General features: G+C 46.3%; 1 protein-coding gene across 2 annotated transcripts in view; it reads left to right on the top strand.

Moving 5' to 3' along the window:
• COL20A1 (collagen type XX alpha 1 chain) overlaps nucleotides 1-21,783 on the top strand; it is a 139,348-nt gene that overhangs the window by 2,847 nt on the left and 114,718 nt on the right. The window contains exons 1-2 of one of the 2 annotated variants that reach the window (XM_083507330.1): nucleotides 4,629-4,725; nucleotides 13,525-13,609. In XM_083507330.1, coding sequence (XP_083363456.1) covers nucleotides 13,534-13,609 — 76 coding nt within the window. In that variant the 5' untranslated portion in view covers nucleotides 4,629-4,725; nucleotides 13,525-13,533. Of the gene's footprint in view, nucleotides 1-4,628; nucleotides 4,726-13,524; nucleotides 13,610-21,783 lie in introns of those variants that run through there. The other variant, XM_083507331.1, reaches the window with a different exon arrangement.

Raw genomic sequence — 21,783 nt, 5'->3', positions numbered from 1 at the left:
TGGAGTAGACATACATCCGTCTCGCACTCAAGCACCAACAAGTCCCGAGTGGATTGCTTTGAACATCTTAGAACAAAAAAAGTTGCTACGGTTCATAATCATCACTTTTCTTGGCAGAGAGTTGTATCGGTCTCCCGGTGTGGGAAATGTGACGTGCAGAACTTGTTATAAAACATACAGAACCAAGGCAGGATAGTGCGCACCCCGGAAATTATCTCTTTCAGCTTCTGCCTTCTGGAAGAAGGTACAGGGTTACAAAGTCTAGGACTAGCCGTCTGAGAAACAGTTTCTATCCAAATGCAATTTTGGTTTTAAACGCAGTGTAAGGTAGTCTCTATGGGAGTAAAAAGGTAAAGGGACCCCTGACCATTAGGTCCAGTCACGGACGACTCTGGGGTTGCGACGCTCATCTCGCTTTACTGGCCGAAGGAGCCAACGTTTGTCCACAGACAGTTTTTCCAGGTCATGTGGCCGGCATGACTAAGCCGCTTCTGGTGAACCAGAGCAGCGCACAGAAACGCTGTTTACCTTCCCTCTGGAGCAGTACATATTTATCTACTTGTACTTTGACATGCTTTCAAACTGCTAGGTTGGCAGGAGCAGGGACTAAGCAACGGGAGCTCACCCCGTCACGGGGATTCAAACAGCCAACCTTTTGATCGGCAAGCCCTAGGCTCTGTGGTTTAATCCACAGCGCTACCCGTATCCTACAGAGTAGTTGCTTTGGAAGACGATAATCAGGCATCCAAACAACATGGCCAGTTCAATGAAGTTGATGTTGAAGAATCATTGCTTTGACACTGGTGATCTTTGCTTCTTCCAGTACACTGGTATTAGTTTACCTGTCTTCCCACGTGATGTGTAAATTTTTCGGCGACACCGTTGATGGAATCTTTCGAGGCACTGGAGATGGTGTTTATAAGTGGTCCATGTTTCACAATCATGCAGTAAGGTTGGTAGTACAATAGCTTTCTAAACAAACATTTTGGTTTCCCTGCAAATGTTCCGGTCCTCAAACACTCTGCACTTCATTTGGGAGAAAGCCGCACTCGCAGAGCTCAGGCGATGCTGGATTTCAGTATGAATGTTGGCCCTTGTGGAAAGATAACTGTCCAGGTAGCAGACATGATGCTTGGAGAAGTGATCTATAGCAATGACCAGAGGAGGAATGACTACTGGAAGGTGCGCAAAGAGAAGAAACGCTGTTTTGCATCTGCATCAGCACAACCGGGCGCCTTCATTTGTCCCACCTGCAACAAAACATGTCTCTCCCTTATTAGACTTTACAGCCACAGCAGGCACTGTAACTCTCCAACGGGTTGACTTCACCCCCAAAGGTGCACTCTTCCATTGTCTCCCAAGAGAGATGGGTACCAGCAACAACTCCAAAAGGAGGACAGCCCCAGTCCATCAGATAATGCTTCCTAATAGACCTCCTCCATGATTTTGTTTCATCCCATTTCCTTCAGTGCAGAGAGCTTAAGAAGAGCCTACTGGATCAAGCCAACGGTACACTGAGTCCAGCATTCTGTTCTCTCAGTGGCAGAGGTTGCCAGTGCAGGGCTCAAGGCTGGCAGTGTACTCACCAGAACCTCTTATGGTGCTCACACAATGTACAAGAGGCAGTTTGCTGTTCCTGCTCAGTTCCAATTCGCACTGTCTCGGCTGTTCCTACATTGAACATGCCCTTTCAGGATAAAGGACCCCTGGACGGTTAAGTCCAGTCAAAGGCGACTATGGGGTGTGATGCTCATCTTGCTTTCAGGCTGAGGGAGACAGCTTTACGGGTCATGTGGCTAGCATGACTAGACCGCTTCTGGTGCAATGGAAAACTGTGACGGAAACCAGAGCGCACAGAAACGCCGTTTACCTTCCCACCACAGTGGTACCTATTTATCTACTTGCACCGGTGTGCTTTTGAACTGCTAGGTTGGCAGGAGCTGGGACAGAGCAAGTCAGAGTATATTGTATTTAATTATGGGGTATCAGAGTTTCTAGGGGTTAACCTAGCTGGGGTAGCAGGCGTGTTGGTTTTTGAATGTCTGATGTAGATTTTTTCAATTTCGTTGTTCTGTATGGGACAATGACAATAAAGATTATCGTATCATATTGTATTGTTTTAGACAGCAAATGGGAGATGCTTTGAGCATGCTATCCTGGAAGCTGTTAACAGGAGCAGCTACAGAGAGCAGGAAAATTAGGAGGAATTTTGATCTCCATCTTCAAATATCTGAAGGGCTGTCACATGGAAGATGGACCAAGCTTGCTTTATCCTGTTTCAGAGGGTAGGACCTGAACCAATGTCTGACATACACACCGGTTAGAAAGGAAACTGCTGTCTGCCAATAGACCTGATTCAAGTTACACGAAAGGAGATTCTGATGAAATATCAGGAAGAACTTTCTGACAGTGGAACAGACTCCCTAAAAAGGTGGTGGAATCTCCTTCCTTGGATGTTTTTTTAATATATATAAATATTTTATTAAGTTTTCACAATAAAAAAGCATACAAAAACAAAGAAAATACAACATCACAAAAAACAGTACAATACAAAAATACAAACATTGAACACATCAAAAGAAAAGGAAAAAGAGATAAAAACACATATAGTAACAAAAAACAAAAAATTCCCTCTTTCTTAGTTTCTCATCTTCAATTAACTTATTTTCCCGACTTCCTCACGTCTCCCGTTCTTGTATCCCTTTTTAGAAATTAATTCAGCAAATTCACATCCTATTTAATTTATCTGTTGTTAATCCAATCTTACATTTTACTTTGTTGCTAGAGCCCCTGCAACTCATTTCAGTGTCCTTAACATTCAAAAATTTTACAATATTTCTGCAAATAAATTTTAAATTTCTTCCAATCTTCCTCCACCGACTCCTCTCCCTGGTCTCGGTTTCTGCCAGTCATTTCCGCCATCTCCATATAGTCTATTAGTTGCATCTGCCAATCTTCCAAGGTGGGTAGATCTTGTGTCTCTTCCTTGGATGTTTTTAAATGGAAGTTGGATGGTGATGATGATGATTTATTACATTTATCAAATTTCATCCAAAGATCACGGGTTGGCTCACAACGAAAAGAACACCCGCCAAAAAAGACAAAAGTAAACCAATTATTCTCCTCCCACAAACAAATTAAAAAAGCCATAGATTGTTTATTGAGCCCAGCACCTGGTTGAAGAGAAATGGTTTTTTGCCTGGTGCCTAAAGATATGTAATGAAGGTGCCAAGCAAGCCTCTCTGGGGAGAGCATTCCACAAACAGGGAGCCACTGCAGAAAAGGCCCCGTTCTCGTGTTGCCTCACTTTGGACCTCTTGTGGATGAGATACACAAAGAAGAGCCTCCGATGGTGATCACAGAGTCCGGATCAGTTCATATGAGAAGTGGTCCTTGAGGTGTTGTGGCCCTGAGCCATTTAAAGTTTAAGGAACTAATCAGTAGCCAGTGTAGTCGGCCCAGGATCAGCATCATATGCTCAGACCCGGGGCCGCATTTAGGTTTGATGAGGCCCATAGCTACTGGAGGCAATGGGACCCTTTATATGTCCAGCTCTCCTTTGTCAACAACAAATTGTCACTGTTTTTTGTGCTGAATATATGGACCTAATAGGCATCTAAAGCCATTTGCATATGTTGCCGTGCAACCAGTCCATGCAGAATGTAGGCACCCTATATATAGAAATGAGCAAACCAGGGATATTTTAGGGAGCAGGCTAGCAGGCGGGGCCCATTACTTAAATCATAGGAGCCTACACAACACAAAACACTGTTGCTGTATGTAGGCTTTATTTTATTTGTCTTATATTGTGGAAATGTACAACACTTTAAAATAGTGAAGTGCTGAATATCTTCTTGGGGGGGTCAATATTCATATCTCCCCCCTTGTTTATTTTTATTTATTTAGATGTTTTGCAGTGTATTGATGAAGTTGGGTATGCAATCCTCTACAGTTATTTGCAGGGCTGGATTTAGGTTTGAAGAGACCCTAAGCTACTAAAGATAATGGGGTCTTTTACATGTCCAGCTGTCCTTCATCAACAACCAAATGTTGCTGTTCTTTGTGCTGAATATATGCTATATGGTAATTTATGGACCCAATAGGTCCATACACAACACAAACACTGTTGCTGTATGTAGGTTTTATTTTATTTTTTTATCTTATATTTTGGAAGGGTGTACACTTCCCCCCCCCTTTAATTTTTTGGGGGGTCCCCAAGAGAGTGGGGCCCTAAGCTATATCTTGTTTAGCTTATACATAAATCTGGCACTGGTTATTTCCCCTTAGGGCATAGACTCCAAAGTTTATGAACCCAGACCCTTTGCACCCCTGAAAGAATCAGCCACATAGGCTTTTAGGTTGGCTTTCTAAGAAGCTACTTTGAAGAGGTCTGGAGATATTCTGCAGGGTGAGCAATTGGAAAGACTATGTTTTGCACTGTTCATGCAATTTATTTTTTAAAAAAGAAATTGCATTAATTTTCTTATTGATTGTAGATCCTGGAAACTTTTGCTCCCCCCCCCCACAAACAATCAGCAGTTCTGACATCTGTGCACGAAATCTTACACACACACACACAATAAAAAAAATCAGACAGAATGAAAAAAAGCTCAAAGGCAGCAGACAAGCCGCTGGCTTCCTTCCTCAGATATCAAGAATGTACTCAGATTCTTCAAACCATCGCAGCCAACTTAAGGAAGAACCTCACTCATTGAAAGACTCCAGGTTTGTGACAGATATCCATTCACAATTTATAGTTATTTGCAAATTGGACTTGCTATAGGGGACTCTAGTGGGATTTTGAAATGTTGGGTCAGGAAATGAAGGTTGTGTGTGTGTGTGCCTGCTACCGTTGTGTTTTAGCTCTGTTAGTGCCTGGTGTGATGAGTTGTGAGCCAACTTTTATCCTGTAGTGAATGGAACTGAGTGCTCTGTAAACTCCGAAGTCCCTGGTTCCGAGATAAACATCTCCTTAGCTGTAAACTCACCTACGGTTCTTCTGTAAGGAAGCCTTTTCCCAGCATTCAAACCTGCAATAAGATGATTCCGGGCGACATCACAGGGACGTTGTAAGGGCTGGTTTGTCATCTCTCAGGGAGCGTGTAGTTGCATCCGGGAGTGCAAGATTCTGCATTGAGACTAGATGACCCGTAAAGTCACTCCCCTTAGATGATTCTAAAACAAAGTTCCTTTTTAAAAAGATAATCTCCTGAGGTGGAGTGCGGACTCCTTCTTCTGCACAACATTCATGACCACGTTTCTTCTGGGTATTCTTGCAGTCCTCTTAGGGCCAAAAAAGACTACGTTTAGTATTTGATTCACCACTGTGTGCTTGGTTTTCATTTACTGTATTATTAGCAGCTGGGGGGGGGATTGTGTGTGTTTGTGTGAGCCTCTGGTTTGCAGGTAAGGATGGGAGAGATTTCAACTTTGCATTTGAATAAGAAACTACCCCTACGGGAAGCAAAACTGGACCATCCATTGAAATTTTCACATTTCCCAACTTTGCAGGGCAGTTCTCGAACCAAGTAATATGTACAACAATGCATATTTTAGGGGAAAGTGTGCCTGATTGATGAAATCAACATGGAACTATGCATGCTATTGGAGGAAATTGATTGCAAGAATAAATGTGTGTACTTGTCAAAACTGGATACATAGATGTGTATATTAGGAGAAATTTGTACTAAATTTGTACTAAAATGCTGATGAATTTTCCCGAGCCCCCCCCCCTTAAAAAAAATGTGAATTGCTGCAGAAATGTGGAGCTGAAATTAGGGCTGAAAAACTGACACAATAAAGACCTGATGAAGAGAGCACAGCAGAGGTTATATTTTCTGAGACTCCTCCAGAAAAATAATCTCTCAAAGGACCTGTTGATGGCATTTTACCATTGTACTGTTGAGAGTGTATTAGCTTATGGTCTCTGTGTGTGGTTTGGGAGCTGCATGGTCAGGGGAAAAAATCAATGCTGTCCAGGGTTGTAAAGACTGTGGAGAGAATAACTGGGTACACTCTTCCCACCTTGGATCAAATCTATGCTTCCAGGTGCCATAAGAAAGCTGCAGAGATAGCGCAGGATAGTGTGCACCCCAGAAATGATCTTTTCCAGCTTCTGCCTTCTGGAAGAAGGTCCAGGTTGTAAAGACTAGGACTAGCCGCCTGAGAAACAGTTTCTATCCAAATGTGATTTTGGTTTTAAACGCAGTGTAAGGTAGTCTCTATGGGAGTATATTGTATTTAATTATGGGGTATCAGAGTTTTCAGGGGGTTAACCAGGCTGGGATAGCAGGCCTGTTGGTTTCTGAATGTCTGATGTAGATTTTTCAATTTCGTTGTTCTGCATGGGACAATGACAATAAAGATTATTGTATCGTATTGTACATTTAAACTGACATATCCACCCATCCCTCTTTGGGGGAGGGGAGATTGAACCCTTTGTCTCCACTGTGGTTCCGATCCAAGAACGGACCATCTGTCAACACTCCCCCCCCCCAAGAAGCAAAAGTCAGGCCTCCACTTTGAGTCCCCTCTTTAGAACTAGCAAGCATGTGCAGAGTGCATTTCACTTTCTCAACAACCAACACCAGATAATCTAGGATACATTCATGGAATTGGTAGGCTCGCAGAATTGGAAGGGTTCCCCAGTGGTCATCTATCCCAACCCCCTGCAATGCGGGGAAACTCAGCACACATCTGAAACCGCACCGGATGCTTGGCTTAGCTTTGCAAAAAGTGCTGACAGTTTTATCGCTGCACCGCTAAGGAGGGGATGAAGGATGCAAGGCTTATCCGGGTTTAAGGTGGAGATGGGCTTCCAGGCAGGCAACTTTGCCAACTTCTGAACTGGCCTCTTCAACGATCTCTTTTCCAGCTGCGTGATCTGCAGCCACCAGCAGGAATTCTGATTTAGCTGAAAACTGAAAAGTTCCACTCTCTGATTTCCGCAAACAGGCGCCGGGCGAACCCAGCCACCCTTTGCACCGCCTGCCTTGCACGGGCGGGACCGACACCTGGAAGGGGCGGGGGCCTCATTTGCATTTGCTTCGACCGTGATGCATTGCGCGGAGATAGGGCGCGATTTCTCCGTGTTTAACGTGAGAGTCCGGTTCTATAACCGCGGGAAATAACTAGGGACCCTCCTTCCCCTTATTTTTGCTCGCAGCCGAACGCTTTCGGGGATAACCTACGTGGCACACTAACCTGATGGTCAGGCTCTGATCCTGTGCTCTGGACTACTGGTAGCTGCAGAATTATACTCTGGCTTCTCCTCAGATCGTATAAATCTTTCGCCTTTTACTAAAGATTTCCGTGGGGAGGAGCGTTTATGAGTTCGTAAACAATTTTTTGAGGTCCTGCTTCGGCAGGGCTCCTATTCTATGGTTTAAAGATAGAAAAATGAAGTTAGTAGATCATATTTTGTGCTGTTACGGTGTTGGATTGCTCAATGTAACTAAAATTTGCAAAGGCGTGCATATCCGGGGATCGACCGTTTCGGCTTCATACGACTTAACATCCAGGTTTCACATGTTGTTTAGTCGTGTCCGACTCTTCATGACCCCATGGACCAGAGCACACCAGGCACTCCTGTCTTCCACTGCCTCCCGCAGTTTGGTCAAACTCATGCTGGTAGCTTCGAGAACACCATCCAACCATCTCATCCTCTGTCGTCCCCTTCTCCTTGTGCCCTCCATCTTTCCCAACATCAGGGTCTTTTCCAGGGAGTCTTCTCTTCTCACGAGGTGGCCAAGGTATTGCAGCCTCAGCTTCAGGATCTGTCCTTCCAGGGAGCACTCAGGGCTGATTTCCTTCAGAATGGATAGGTTTGATCTCCTTGCAGTCCATGGGACTCCCAAGAGTCTCCTCCAGCACCAGAATTCAAAAGCATAAATTCTTCGGCGATTATCCTTCTTTATGGTCCAGCTCTCACTTCCATACATCACTACTGGGAAAACCATAGCTTTAACTATACGGACTTTTGTTGGCAAGGCGATGTCTCTGCTTTTTAAGATGCTGTCTAGGTTTGTCATTGCTTTTCTCCCAAGAAGCAGGCGTCTTTTAATTTCGTGGCTGCTGTCACCATCTGCAGTGATCATGGAGCCCAAGAAAGTAAAATCTCTCACTGCCTCCATTTCCTCCCCTTCTATTTGCCAGGAGGTGATGGGACCAGCGGCCATGATCACATACCTGCTTTTAAAGCAAGATTCCTCCTGAGCAATTTCCTTGTTTGCCTTCAGCAAAAGTGGCTCCTGTTTGACTTCCTAGGTTTTTTCCTGATGCTCAGCCTAACAGCCTATGGCAACACCTGAGCATCTGGGCATGTGAAGAGTGCCTGCACTATGTTGGTTGAGGAGCCCATCCCATCCATTTCCAGTCTTTCTATCCCCTTCCCAACCCCATTTTTGTTACCATTTTTGTTCCACCCTCCCTGTGGAACGCCCCTCCTTTCAGATGTCAAGGAGATCAAAGAATTACATAACTTTTAGAAGACATCTGAAGGCTGCCCTCTATTGGGAGGTTTTTAACGCTTGGTGCTTTATGTTTTTGGATATGCTGTAAGCCACCCAGAGTAGCTGGGGAAACCCAGCCAGATGGGCGGGGTATAAATAATACAATTATTATTACTAAACGAGGGGCGTAATTAATCTAAGTGGTGTGGTGATTTGAGCATTGGACTTGGGACCCTAGAGATAGGGGCCAAATCCCCACTTGACCATAAAACTTTTGCTTCTGAATGCCAGTTGCTGAAAACCACAGAAGAGGATAGTGTTGCTCTTGTGAGTTTCCAGTAATAATAATAGAAATATACTCAGAGTCGAGTGTGGAGTTCCTGCTCTTTATTCAGCTCATAGTGGTGAGGAGGAATGGAAGTTCCCCCGAAATGTCTGCTTTATATACGTTATTTACACAATGGGTTTCACATGATTGGCTAATTCCGGGATTTTCCTGTAGGCCAGTCAGTTTGCGGATTCACTTCCGGCTGGAGTTGGATTGGGTGGCTCCTGCGGACCAATCAGACTGCCGCATTCTGGATCCTATTGTTCTAGAACCAATCAGACTGCTGCATTCTGAATCCTATTGTTCCAGGACCAATCAGGCTGCTGCATTCTGAATCCTATTGTTCCAGGACCAATCAGACTGCTGTATTATGAATCCTATTGTTCCAGGACCAATCAGACTGCTACATTCTGAATCCTATTGTTCCAGGACCAATCAGACTGCTGCAATTTGGGTCATATTCAATTCAGTGCATAATAATAATAATAATAATAATAATAATAATAATAATAATAATAATTTTATTTATACCCCGCCTTCCCCAGCCAGAGCCGGGCTCAGGGCGGCTAACACCAGTAAAATTACAGTAAAAACATAATAGGGGGGAGAAAAAAATTAAAATACAGGTTAAAATGCAATTTAAAATGCAGCCTCATTTTAAAAGTAGCCCATTTTAAATAGTAGCCTCATTTTAAATAGGCATCTGATTGGCTGCTGTGAGAACAGGATTCTGGATCAGTTGAGCCATTGGCTCTTCTTACGATATAAATGTGAGAATAAATGCAATCCTAGCCGTGTCTCCTCTGATCGGCCCCATTCCTTAGCACTTACTAAATGGGATTTGGTATGTTGGCAACCGTCTGCCTCGAGAGACAATGGAGTGTGCCTTTGGGGGTGAAGCCAAACTTCTGTGTTAGCAGCGCCAAAGTGCCCTCCTTGGGGCGCCAGCCTGGGCAGAGTGTCTGGAGGTCCTGGGCTGCCCAGATGACAAGACCCCCCTCTCAGTCTCACTGATGTGGTCCAAAGGAAAGGAAAGCAAGACATTTGGCACCAGCTTGGCTGCAGGACGTGCTGGAAGGAGCCACACAAGATGCCATCTAACCATCTTACAAACTCCACCCTGGATTTGTGTAGGGGTTACCCCTCAGCCTTTTCTTCTCTTGAAAATGTTCCCCAAGGTTACATACGCTTCAGGTTACAGACTCCACTAACCCAGAAATAGTACCTCGGGTTAAGAACTTTGCTTCAGGATGAGAACAGAAATTGCGCAGCGGTGGCGCAGTGGCAGTGGGAGGCCCCATTAGCTAAAGTGGTGCTTCAGGTTAAGAACGGACCTCTGGAACTAATTAAGTTCTTAACCCGAGGTACCACTGTACTGGGCTGCCTTCAGGTGTCTTCTGAAAACTGTAGTTCTTTATCTCCTTGACATCTTGATGGGAGGGCATTCCACAGGGAGGGCGCCACTACCGAGAAGGCCCTGTAACTTTGCTTCTTGCAGTGAGGGAACCATCAGAAGACCCTTGGAGGAGGACCTCAGTGAATGATGGGGTGGAGATGCTCCTTCAGGTATACTGGGCTGAGGCCGTTTAGGGCTTCAAAGGTCAGCACCAACACTTTGATTTGTGCTTGGAAATGTCCTTCTCCCTTCCCAGGTTGACTAGCCCCATCTGCCCCTGCCATCCCTCTACAACATCTGCAGAAGCCATCTTCTTGACTGTTGGACCCACTCTTGGTCTCGTCCGCTCTATCCAGCTTCAGCGATGATAATGATGATAATTATTATTATTATTATAAATTTTATTTATATCCCGCCCTTCCCGGTTCAGAAAACCGGGCTCAGGGTGGCTAACAACAAATTTAAAACACTTCATTGATGCAAAAAAAGAGCATAAAATACAGAATAAAATGTGAATAACAATAAATTCAGAATTCAAAAATCAATTTAGGGGGAAAATCCATCCAATAAACATTAGATGATCACCAGGGCTAGCTGGCTAAATTAGTCCTATTTGGGCCAGTGAGGAGACCAGCGGAGAATTAGCTGTGGGATCCCAGAGCGGGTAATCTTCATAAAAAGGGGAGGGGGGGAAGGAAAGGAAGGGGAATAAAAGATCAGGCTAAGTTCAAATAGAAAGCCAGGCAGAATAGCTCTGTCTACAGGCCCTGCGGAAGGAAGTTAAATCCTGCAGGGCCCTGGTCTCATGGGACAGAGCATTCCACCAGGTCGGAGCCATCACTGAGAAGGCCCTGGCTCTGGTAGAGGATAATCTGACTTCCTTAGGGCCTTGGACCTCTAAACTATGATTATTCATGGACCTTAAGGTGGCAAAGATGGACCAGAAACTGTTCCTTTATGCTACTACCACGGTGAGACTATTATTCGCACAGAAATGGAAACAACACGAAACACCCACAGTTGAAGAATTTATGGAGTACGCAGAAATAGCAAAATGGACTGGAAAAATCCGAGAGCAGGGCGGTAAAATATTCCAAAGAGAATGGATGGAATTTATAGCATGCATAGAGAAGAAATGTACACAAAATAAAGACACTCGCAGGATTGAAACAGACCTCATAATGTTTATTAAGAACCATTTGGTTGGACTTTGGGAATTGAAACAATATAATACAACAATGAAGGATGTACATTAATAACACTTAGAGAGTTTTATTCTATAGTATTAAGTTTACATAGAATGTAAATATAACAAAGATAAAAGGAAACAGAGAGAAACCAGAAGAAGGAGGTGTTGAAGGAATTTATGTTTAGGGTGGGAGAGGGGTTGCCCCTCCACCAGATATCATACACATGCAGCCCACTACCAAAATCAGCACAATCACTTTTGTGACTTTTGTGATTTGTCCCCTCAAAACATTTCATCACAGTTTCTTCCTATCTATTCAAAGGGCCTTTGCTGCATGATACCAAATTCACTGATAAATGTATCTATGCACTGGCTCACTGGGAAAACTTCAGAAATTCATATAGACATGTGAGCTCAGCTACTCAGCAGCCCCTCTGCCTGAGTGATAATCCCTGGCGTCCTGATACCTGAGTGCCAGACAGGTAGCCATTCCAGAAATAACAAACCCAGATGAAGACAAAAGAGTGTGATTAACTTGGCTGGGAAACAGATAAATGTAAATATCTTTTTTGATACACTTGATGGGTGTTTGGTGGAGGGCAAGGAGAACCATGGGGCAGGGTCCAGGAAGCTCACATTACGGCCACCAGACCTCTCCTTTCATGATGTAACCATGATGTGTGAGTGATATAGTTTTTTTGGGGGTGTAACATGGGGATTAGCAGCTAATAAAAGTTTGGGTTCTCTTTTGTATGGGGCTTCCATCTTGTTCCACCTTGTGGCAGGTGGGAGTCCTGTCGCGACAGTCTTCAATAAAGACCAAGCCTACTGGCTGCTGTTTTGCTCTGGTATTCCTGACTGGTGTCCTTGTTCTTTTGTCCAAGGGAGCTCTCAGATTTCTCCATTAACAGTTGGAGGGAAGTACAAGCTCGATAGAGTAAAAGCATAAAGGTTAAAAGAACCAAGATATGTATTATGATTGTGAAACTTGTAAAACCAATAAAGATAATTCAAAATAATAATAATAATAATAACAACAACATGGTGGTCATGGCCAAGACGCCTGGCCCTGGAACAGTTGGTGCCCTGTGTGTGCAGGATTCTGCCAGTCTTTGACGTGACGAAGTGAAGCCGTATCATAGACAGCAGCAGAAACAGCTGAGTTTTCATGTGCTTCAGGCCTTCCTTCCTTCCTGCAGAAGAACAGCACCACACCTGGGCTCACTCGGTCACGCTTGATTTTAAATTACTGCCCCTCAGCTATCAGGAGGCAATAAGCGCAATGCAGCTTGCATATAATGTATAACTGGTGTTTCAAGCGCCTAAGTAGTCAACCTGCTGCTGTCATCTAGTGATTTAAAATGTGTGTCTTGGGACTATCCTTCAGTCAGTTCTTAATGCTGTGCCGGCCCTTTCATTAGGCAGAGTGAGGTGGAAGATCAGGGGTGGGCGCAGGGCTGGATTTAGGTTTGATGAGGCCCTAAGCCATGGGTATGTTTCCGAGCACAATTCAAAGTATCGGTGCTGACCTTTAAAGCCCTAAACGGCCTCGGTCCAGTATACCTGAAGGAGCGTCTCCACCCCCATTGTTCTACCCAGACACTGAGGTCCAGCACCGAGGGCCTTCTGGCGGTTCCCTCACTGCGAGAAGCCAAGTTACAGGGAACCAGGCAGAAGGCCTTCTCGGTAGTGGCACCCACCCTGTGGAACGCCCTCCCACCAGATGTCAAAGAGAAAAATAACTACCAAACTTTTAGAAGACATCTGAAGGCAGCCCTGTTTAGGGAAGCTTTTAATGTTTAATAGGTTATTGTATTTTAATATTCTGTTGGAAGCCGCCCAGAGTGGCTGAGGAAACCCAGCCAGATGGGCGGGGTATAAATAATAAATTATTATTATTATTATTATTATTATTATTATTATTATTATTATTATTATTATTATTCTCTTCAGTGTCTGCTAAAAGCATTTCTGTTTAGACAAGCCTATCCAGGTATTTAGAATATTGATGCACATTTTAATCTGTTTTTAGTTTATTGCTGATTTTATTATTTAATGTTTTATTGTTGTAAGATTGTTAGCCGCTTTGAGACTCCTTCGGGTAGTGAGAAAGCGGGATATCAAATCCAAACTCTTCTTCTTCTTCTTTTAAACATGTTAGGTCTTCGTCATGCTTGCTCCTGACTTTTTCTGGATTTCCTGCATAATGCTGGCAACTCACATCACCTTGCAGGCGTGTGGTCAAGGTAAGGAGAGAACACAGCCTTTTCTTCTTCAAATCATGTGCTGGAGACTTCCGGGTTAGCGCGATCGACTAATGGCGGATTCCCTCTGAGCTCCGGAGGGAATCGGCTTGACAGGGGGCTGTGTCTTGCTGTGCCGGCGACACGGGGACCCTAAAAAACCACGGGCATGGAGCCCGTGGACATGGTGACTCGGCTGGCACCGTTAGCGCCCTCCCGACTCGTGAAGGAGCCTTTTTAAAGGCTACGGAACGGGTGCCGGGGAGTGGCGTGGTGCTGTGAGTCTTCTGCTTCCCCTGCCGAGCGTAGCCGCATGCTGTTTGTCGGAGAGTGCTGACTTCTTCCTGTCAAAATTTGGACTTAAAATCAAGAGCAACAACCCGTGAGTAATTTGGAAATTGGATTTCAAATAATTCGGTTTTGGATTTGGTACGAGCGGGGGAGGTGAAAAAAAAGGAAGTCCGTCTCCCCCCCTATTGTAAACAGCTTAAAGCAAGGATCTGTCATCTAAGGTTCGAGAAGAATTGTTGTGATTGGATAAAAAATATAAATTCCACGGATTTAAAGGACTAAGTTAGTGTTCTGGACGACAAGAGCTTATTTGTTTGAGTACCACCTTTCTCAAGCCCGGGAGTAACCTGTGAAAAGAGCCTGCTGAGATTTACAGAAAACTTTTGACAGCTGTCAAACTAGCTGTCAAAGTTGGGAAAAACTGAAAGCTTAAATTTTAACCGGTTATATTGTTACAAAATATTGAAAGTAAAGAAAGACTGATACAAATAAATCTGACTTTTGGATTGGAAGGGAAAAGAATACAAAGTAACCAGAATCCCTCTAGAAAAAATAATCTCTCTCTTGAATTGCATGGTTCAAGGGTGTTGCATGGTTCAAGTGATCCTGCGAGCGAGGGTTGGATTTGCTTCATGACCTAGGCCTACTTCCCACCTGTTCCATGGAGATGGGTCATTGATCAGCCTTGGAAGGTCTCAGGTTCTATCATGGCATCTATTGTGGTAGCACAGAGATGGGGAACCTGCCGTCCTTCAGAAGTTGTTGGGCTGCCACGGCAGAACCTCAAAGAAGATTTACAGGATCTCAAAGGGCTGCAGCCCATTTACAAGCTGGTCATCAGGAAACACTGGAAAATCTCTTTTCATAATCGGCGTCCAACATTCCTGCCTCTTCATTTTGGGGATCCCAGAGTGACAACTTGGATGCTGGTCAGAGCAAGCTGAGCAAAAATAGCCTCTCCTTTGATCAGGAAATGAATCCCCTCTTTGTCTGGCTTCCTGTCCCTGTTTTTGCTCCAATGTGGTGATGCCAATGGGCCCCTCTAAAGAATGGAATGCCCTTCATTTCTGCTTCGACCAGGGCGGCCTGTGAATCTCAGCTTTGTTTCCCCAAAAAATAATTTCCTTGCAGGAAGCTGGAAGTGTGTCTCGAAAAGCACACAGATGTGAGGCTGAGTTGTTATGTCCCGTTGGACCACTGATGGTCTATCCAGGTGGCACCAAGATGGCAACTTTTCTGAAGCCTGGGGGCTTCATTGCAGAACTGCAATACACCTGACCAATTCTTGCATGGAGAGATTTTTCAAATGAGGTGTGGCTGTAGCACACCAGAGGAGAAAGTGCTTATATGCCAAAGCCCCCATGTTGCCTAGCTACTCTTTGGCACCCCCAGTAAACAAATTTTCGGTAGCAGAGTTGGAGAAGACCCAAATGCTCTTAAACATATGTAGGTGTGCATTTCTGTGTTCCTGTGTGTGCTTGCGTGTCTTCAAGCACATGATTCCTGCCCCCCCCCACCTCTTGCACTCTCAAGAGGTTCAGTCCGGGTCCAGGAAGAGTTCAAACACATGTTGAACTGTTTCTAGGGTGGCTGTGTATCCTGCTTTAAAGGGGACAGGCCTCTATTCGATGGGTTTCTTCATCCAAGCTTGCCTTGAAGATAAAGAGCAGGAAAGCAGGAAGAGACCGGAAGATGCCCACCTTCAGATAGCAGCAACTGGGCAGCAGATTGATCAGACCCTGCACCCCCCTGGTCACAGCCTCCTGCACTATGCAAAGATCTATCATACTTCTGTTTAAATTTTGCTAATTATTTCCAAATAATTTGCATCTGCACATATAAACTTCAAATTGCACATAGAATCATAGAGCTGGAACAGACCACAAGGGCCATCGAGTCCAACCCCCTGCCAAGCAAGAAACACCATCAGAGCACTCCTGACATATGGTTGTCAAGCCTCTGCTTAAAGACCTCCAAAGTAGGAGACTCCACCACACTCCTTGGCAGCAAATTCCACTGTCAAACAGCTCTTACTGTCAGGAAGTTCTTCCTAATGTTTAGGTGGAATCTTCTTTCTTGTAGTTTGGATCCATTGCTCCGTGTCCGCTTCTCTGGAGCAGCAGAAAACAACCTTTCTCCCTCCTCTATATGACATCCTTTTATATATTTGAACATGGCTATCATATCACCCCTTAACCTCCTCTTCTCCAGGCTAAACATGCCCAGCTCCCTTAGCATGCAAGTCATTTTATGCAATGTCATTTTATTCATTTTATGCACATTTTATGCAAGTCATTGCCATCTTTTGGTGATGTGTGACTGTTCAACACAATTGTTTGTCCAAAGCGAAAAAAGTTTCCTTATTCCTTTCTCTCTTCCTTCCTTTCTCTCTCCCTCTTCCCTTTCTCTTTTCTGCCTCTGGGTTAATATTTTAGTTTTGACCATGAAAAGAGAGAGACAATCATCTTTGTATTTCTCTTTATAAATTCTAATAAATAACAACAACAACTATTGTTATTATTTCCAAAGCCTTCAAAGCATGTATTGTAAACAGCTGGTGGATTGGCAGTGTGTTGTATGAGATACAGTGAAATAATTGTGGATTTATTTATTTTCCAGACTGAGGGTCAAATTGCCTTGGGGCTGAGAGGAATTGCTCACCCAAGGATTTTAGCAACAGGGCAGGTTCCTATAGGGAGACATGATCCTTCAGTTAGCCTGGGTCCAAGGCATATAGGGTTGTGTAGGTCATAACCAGAACTTTGAAACCATTACAGCAGATTTCCACAAATGGTACACCCCCTTTTAAACAGATGGTCTAATCGAGATTCTCCACTTGCTCCCCAAAAGTATTTAAGAAGCCAGTTCTTTCTCTTTTTGTAATCCTGCATTTCTCGATTCAGCAGCTTTCCTCCCTGCAAAGAAGTCTAAGGGAGTTTGTGCACAGTCACACACCTGCCGCTCTTGCTGAGCTAAAGGCTGTCAAGTGCTGTTACTTACACTTTCTCTAGTTTCGCATTTTTCCAAACAGGTGGCTTCAAAGCTGCCAGCTAAAGTTGCATGCTCAGGAGGATAACTGGAATTGCCGCATCTCTCCAAAATGTTTAATTTAAAAGGATATTTTGGAATTCCTAGCATGATGCTGCTTCACCTCTTTTCCCAGGCACTCGATGCCTTTGGCCTTTTTCCTCACTCAGGTGGCAAACCGGCTCTGTCTGGGGGCTCTTGGAGCTGCAGGTGGGGGCTTCTGTGATGGAATACTCTCCCTTGCATAAATATTTCCTCCCTATCAAACCAGGATGTCTGGGAGCCTGAGGACGATGCCCTAATAATTCTTCTACAAGCTTTCCCCAGGTTTTTCAAGTTTTGAATTATTGCAATTCCACACCTGCCTCAATGTTCTGATACATTTTTGTATAGAGTGCTCTACTCACGCATGTCTTGCTGGATATTTCAGCTGTTTCGTGTTTTTGAAAAGCAATCCTGATGTGAGCTTCGGGCCAGTATACCTAAAGGAGCGGCTCCAACCCCATCGCTCAGCCCGGACAAAGTTCAAAGTGTTGGTACCATAGGCGCCGACTCCATGGGGCCTGAGGGGGCCCGAGCCCCCTCAAAAATTCGTTTGGGGGGGCTCCGCCCCCCAATAATCTCGGGCGCCCCTCCAGCAGAGCGCCACCGCTGCCCCTCCCCCAGCCCAAAATGCACAGGGTCGGGCTGCATGCCTCCTGCCCTCCCTCCCGAGCAAAAGCTCCACCCAATTTCCTTCGGAGCTGATTAATAGGCGCAGCACGCTCTCCCCTATTCGCTCACGAGGAGGCGGCGCCACTTTATCTGCATATTCATGAGCTTATTTATTATTCATGAGCTTTCCCGGCCCCCCCCCAATATTTTTTATAAGTCCGCGCCCCTGGTTGGTACTGACCTTTAAAGCCCTAAATGGCCTCAACCCGGTATACTTGAAAGAGTGTAGACTGGTGACTGGGAGTGACTGCCACATAATACCAGTCCTGGAAGACCTACATTGGCTCCCAGTACATTTCCGAGCACAGTTCAAAGTGTTGGTGCTGACCTTTAAAGACCCAAATGGCCTCAGCGCAGTATACCTGAAGGAGCGTCTCCACCCCCATCGTTCTGCCCAGACACTGAGGTCCAGCTCTGAGGGCCTTCTGGCGGTTCCCTCACTACGAGATGTGAGGTTACAGGGAACCAGGCAGAGGGCCTTCTTGGTAGTGGCGCCCGCCCTGTGGAACGTCCTCCCATCAGATGTCAAGGAAGTAAACAACTATCTGACTTTTAGAAGACATCTGAAGGCAGCCGTGTTTAGGGAAGTTTTTAATGTTTAATGTTTTATTCTGTTTTTAGTGTTCTGTTGGGAGCTGCCCAGAGTGGCTGGGGAAACCCAACCAGATGGGCGGGGTATAAATAATAAAATTATTATTATTATTATTATTATTAAAAGCATTACATGCCAATGGGGTCTCACTCCTGCCAGCAACCGTGATGCAGCACTTTCAGATGAAGTGCAAGGGAAGCCCCACATAGAATGAATTGCGGAAATCCAAATGGCTTGGTGTCTGTTAGAGCTGGCTGCAGAGAATGCTATATGCCCCCAAACTGGATTCAACATATTGCAGATATTAATACTGCACAGCATGAAGCAACTGGATACATAAAAACTGACTCCTTTTTTGAAATAAAAATTGTCTAGACCAGGGGTCGGCAACCTCCAGCCCATGGGCCACAAGCAGCCCACGGGGGTCGTTTAAAGGGCCCATGAGCTCCCCCCAAACCGAGCCACCCACTTGGCGAGTCCCCGCTTCCTGCACTAAACCGACGCCGCGCGAAGTGGGGACTCACTTCCACAGTGCCGGAAGTGATCTCCGCAGGAGTGAACTGGCCCAGGCAAGATAAATCCTGCCAACCCCGGGTCTAGACTGTGTGCTGCTTGCGGCCTGCTGCCCAGGAAGACTCCCCTGTGGTGAGTGCCTAAGGGCCCTGCTCTTGCCACTTACCATCTGGTTGGGTTTCCCCAGCCACTCTGGGCAGCTCCCAACAGATGGTAAGTGGCAAGAGCCTGGGGCCTCACAAGGACTGCTTGCTGCTTGCTGCCTGCTGCCCAGGAAGACTCCCCTGTGGTGAGTGCCTATGGGCCCTGCTCTTGCCACTTACCATCTGTCTTGGGGCGGGGCCTGAAGCCTCACAAGGACTGCCTGCTGCTTGCTGCCTGCTGCCCAGGGGGACTCCCCTGTGTGAGTGCCTGAGGGCCCTGCTCCTTTTTGCCACTTACCACCTGGCCCAGGGAGGGCCTGACAGGCCTCACAAGGACTGCTCCTGCCACCTACTATCTGGCCCAGGGTGGGGCCTCACAAGGATGGTCGTTGCCACTGATGCTGCTACTGCCCAGGAGGACCCGTAGGGGTGCAGAGTTCTTTTAAACATTTTTTTAAAAAATATTTTCCTTTCCCTTTAGATTTTTATATATGGAGGTGGGATGGATGTTTGGGTGGGCTTGGGAATTTGTTAGATTTTGATGAATTTGTAATTTTTGCAGTTTTATTTGTATTGTTTTATTGTTTTCTGGGTTGTTTTTGTTTTATTGTTTTAAGGTTTTATTGTTTTAGGCTGCGAAAGAATAACATTAATTGCCATCAATGGAGGCCACTATGAGGCCTGGGATTGCTACCGTGGAGGGGCGAGGGAGGTATGGCGGTGGGGGCAGATGTTATAGGCGAAGGGGATTGAGATATGGATACGCTCGTACCCCTTCCAATCTGCGCCCCATCCCGAGGGACGAGGGTAGGGTGAGCAAGGATTACTCACCTCCGTCACTGGTGCTGTGCAATGCCAGGTCTATAGGCAATAAAACCGCCACCCTGCGAGATTTCTTTATCTCACAGGGGGTCGACCTGGCTTGTGTGACAGAGACCTGGGTGCGCGAAGGGGCAACAGTTACCTTACGAGAGATGGCGCCCCCGGGTTTCTCCGTCCTCCACCAGTCGCGGACTGTGGGCCGGGGGGGAGGGGTGGCATTATTAATCCGGGAAGATTGTCCTTTCAGGGCTCTACCATCGCCATCGATCCCCGGCATTGAATGTGTTGGCCTAGTGTGGGGCTCCGAGGAGAGCTTGGCTGTCTGGCTGGTGTACCGGCCACCTAGCGCACCAGCAGCCACCCTGTCAGGCCTATTGGAGGCGGTGGCCGGCTGGGCCTTGGAGTTCCCTAACCTATTGGTATTGGGGGACTTTAACATCCATGCTGATGCCACTCCCTCCTCACAGGCTCTGGACCTGGTGTCTTCCATGGCGACACTAGGGCTCTCCCAGTTTGTTTCGGGCCCCACGCATCAAGCAGGCCACACGCTGGATTTGATATTTGGCGTAGGTATAGATGTGATCATGTCTCCTTCGATGAAGGTGCCATGGTCTGATCACTATGCTCTGAAAGCCAGGATTGACTTTCCGCCCCCACCCTGCTTAGGTGGCAAGCCAATTTGGGCTCGCCCGCAGAGGCTGATGGACCCTGATAGATTCCGCCAAGCCTTGCGGGACCTTGCTCCCCCTGGCGACTCATTGACTGAGCTTGTTGAGGGCTGGAATACCCAACTCCTGGCAGCCATCGATGAGATCGCACCTAAGCGCCCTCTGCGACCCCGCAGAAACCGGGCTCCCTGGTTTACCGAGGAGCTCTGGAAAATGAAGCGGGACCTCAGACGGCTAGAGCGAGTATGGCGGGGTGCCCGTGACGGAGCCTCAAGAACACCTTATAGGGCTTTTATGAAAACCTACGAGATGGCGGTGAAGGCTGCTAAGAAGTCATACTTCTCGGCCTCCATTGCATCCGCTAGCTCTCGCCCAGCGCAATTATTTAGTATAATCAGGTCTTTAACGTCCCTTGTGGGACAGCCAAATTTAAATAACAATTTGACACTTAGCTGTGAGGCATTTGCAAGCTTTTTTGCGGAGAAGGTCTTGTTGCTCCGCCATGACCTCCCTGCCAATTTGGATACAATAAAGGAACTGGAGGCCCCTCGACTGTCCTCGGGTCCAGTATTGGACCACTTCGACCGGATATCCCTAGCCGATGTGGACAGACTCCTCCGAGCTGGAAAGCCCACCACCTGTCCTCTCGACCCGTGCCCGTCTTGGCTGATTAGAGCGTGTCCAGACGAGGTGCGGGCCCTCCTGGGGGATATCATCAATTTGTCCCTTGGCACAGGGACATTCCCAGGGGAACTGAAGGAGGCAGTGGTGCGCCCGCTCTTAAAGAAAACATCATTAGATCCTTTAGATCTATCCAATTACCGCCCGGTTTCGAATCTTCCGTTCCTGGGTAAGGTGATTGAGAGAGCGGTTGCCGAACAGCTTGGTGGGTTTCTGGATGAAACATCGGCTTTGGATCCATTCCAGTCCGGCTTCCGCGCTGGTCATGGGACCGAGACGGCTCTGGTCGCCCTAACAGATGATCTTCGTAGACAGCTGGATCGAGGCGGGTCGGGGCTGCTGATTCTTCTAGATCTATCAGCAGCTTTCGACATGGTCGAACACGAACTTCTGGACCACCGCCTTGCCGACGTGGGGATCCAGGGCACAGTCCTTCAATGGCTGCGCTCGTTTCTCTCTGGTCGGGGACAGAGAGTGGCGTTTGGGGGGGAATTGTCATCGCGCCACTCCTTGGTGAGTGGAGTACCTCAGGGTGCGATACTCTCCCCGATGCTTTTCAACATCTTTATGCGCCCCCTCGCCCAGCTTGTTCGGAGTTTTGGGCTGGGTTGCCATCAGTATGCCGATGACACCCAACTCTATCTGTTGATGGATGGCCATCCTGACTCGGCCCCAGACACACTGACCAGATGTTTGGAAGCTGTGGTTACGTGGGAGCCGGTTGAA

This window comes from Podarcis liolepis, assembly GCF_965112155.1.
Source record: "Podarcis liolepis genome assembly, chromosome: 6".
Taxonomy (NCBI): Eukaryota; Metazoa; Chordata; class Lepidosauria; order Squamata; family Lacertidae; genus Podarcis; species Podarcis liolepis.
Note: the sequence above shows the minus strand (reverse complement) of the source record. Positions and strands in the feature narration are given on the sequence as shown.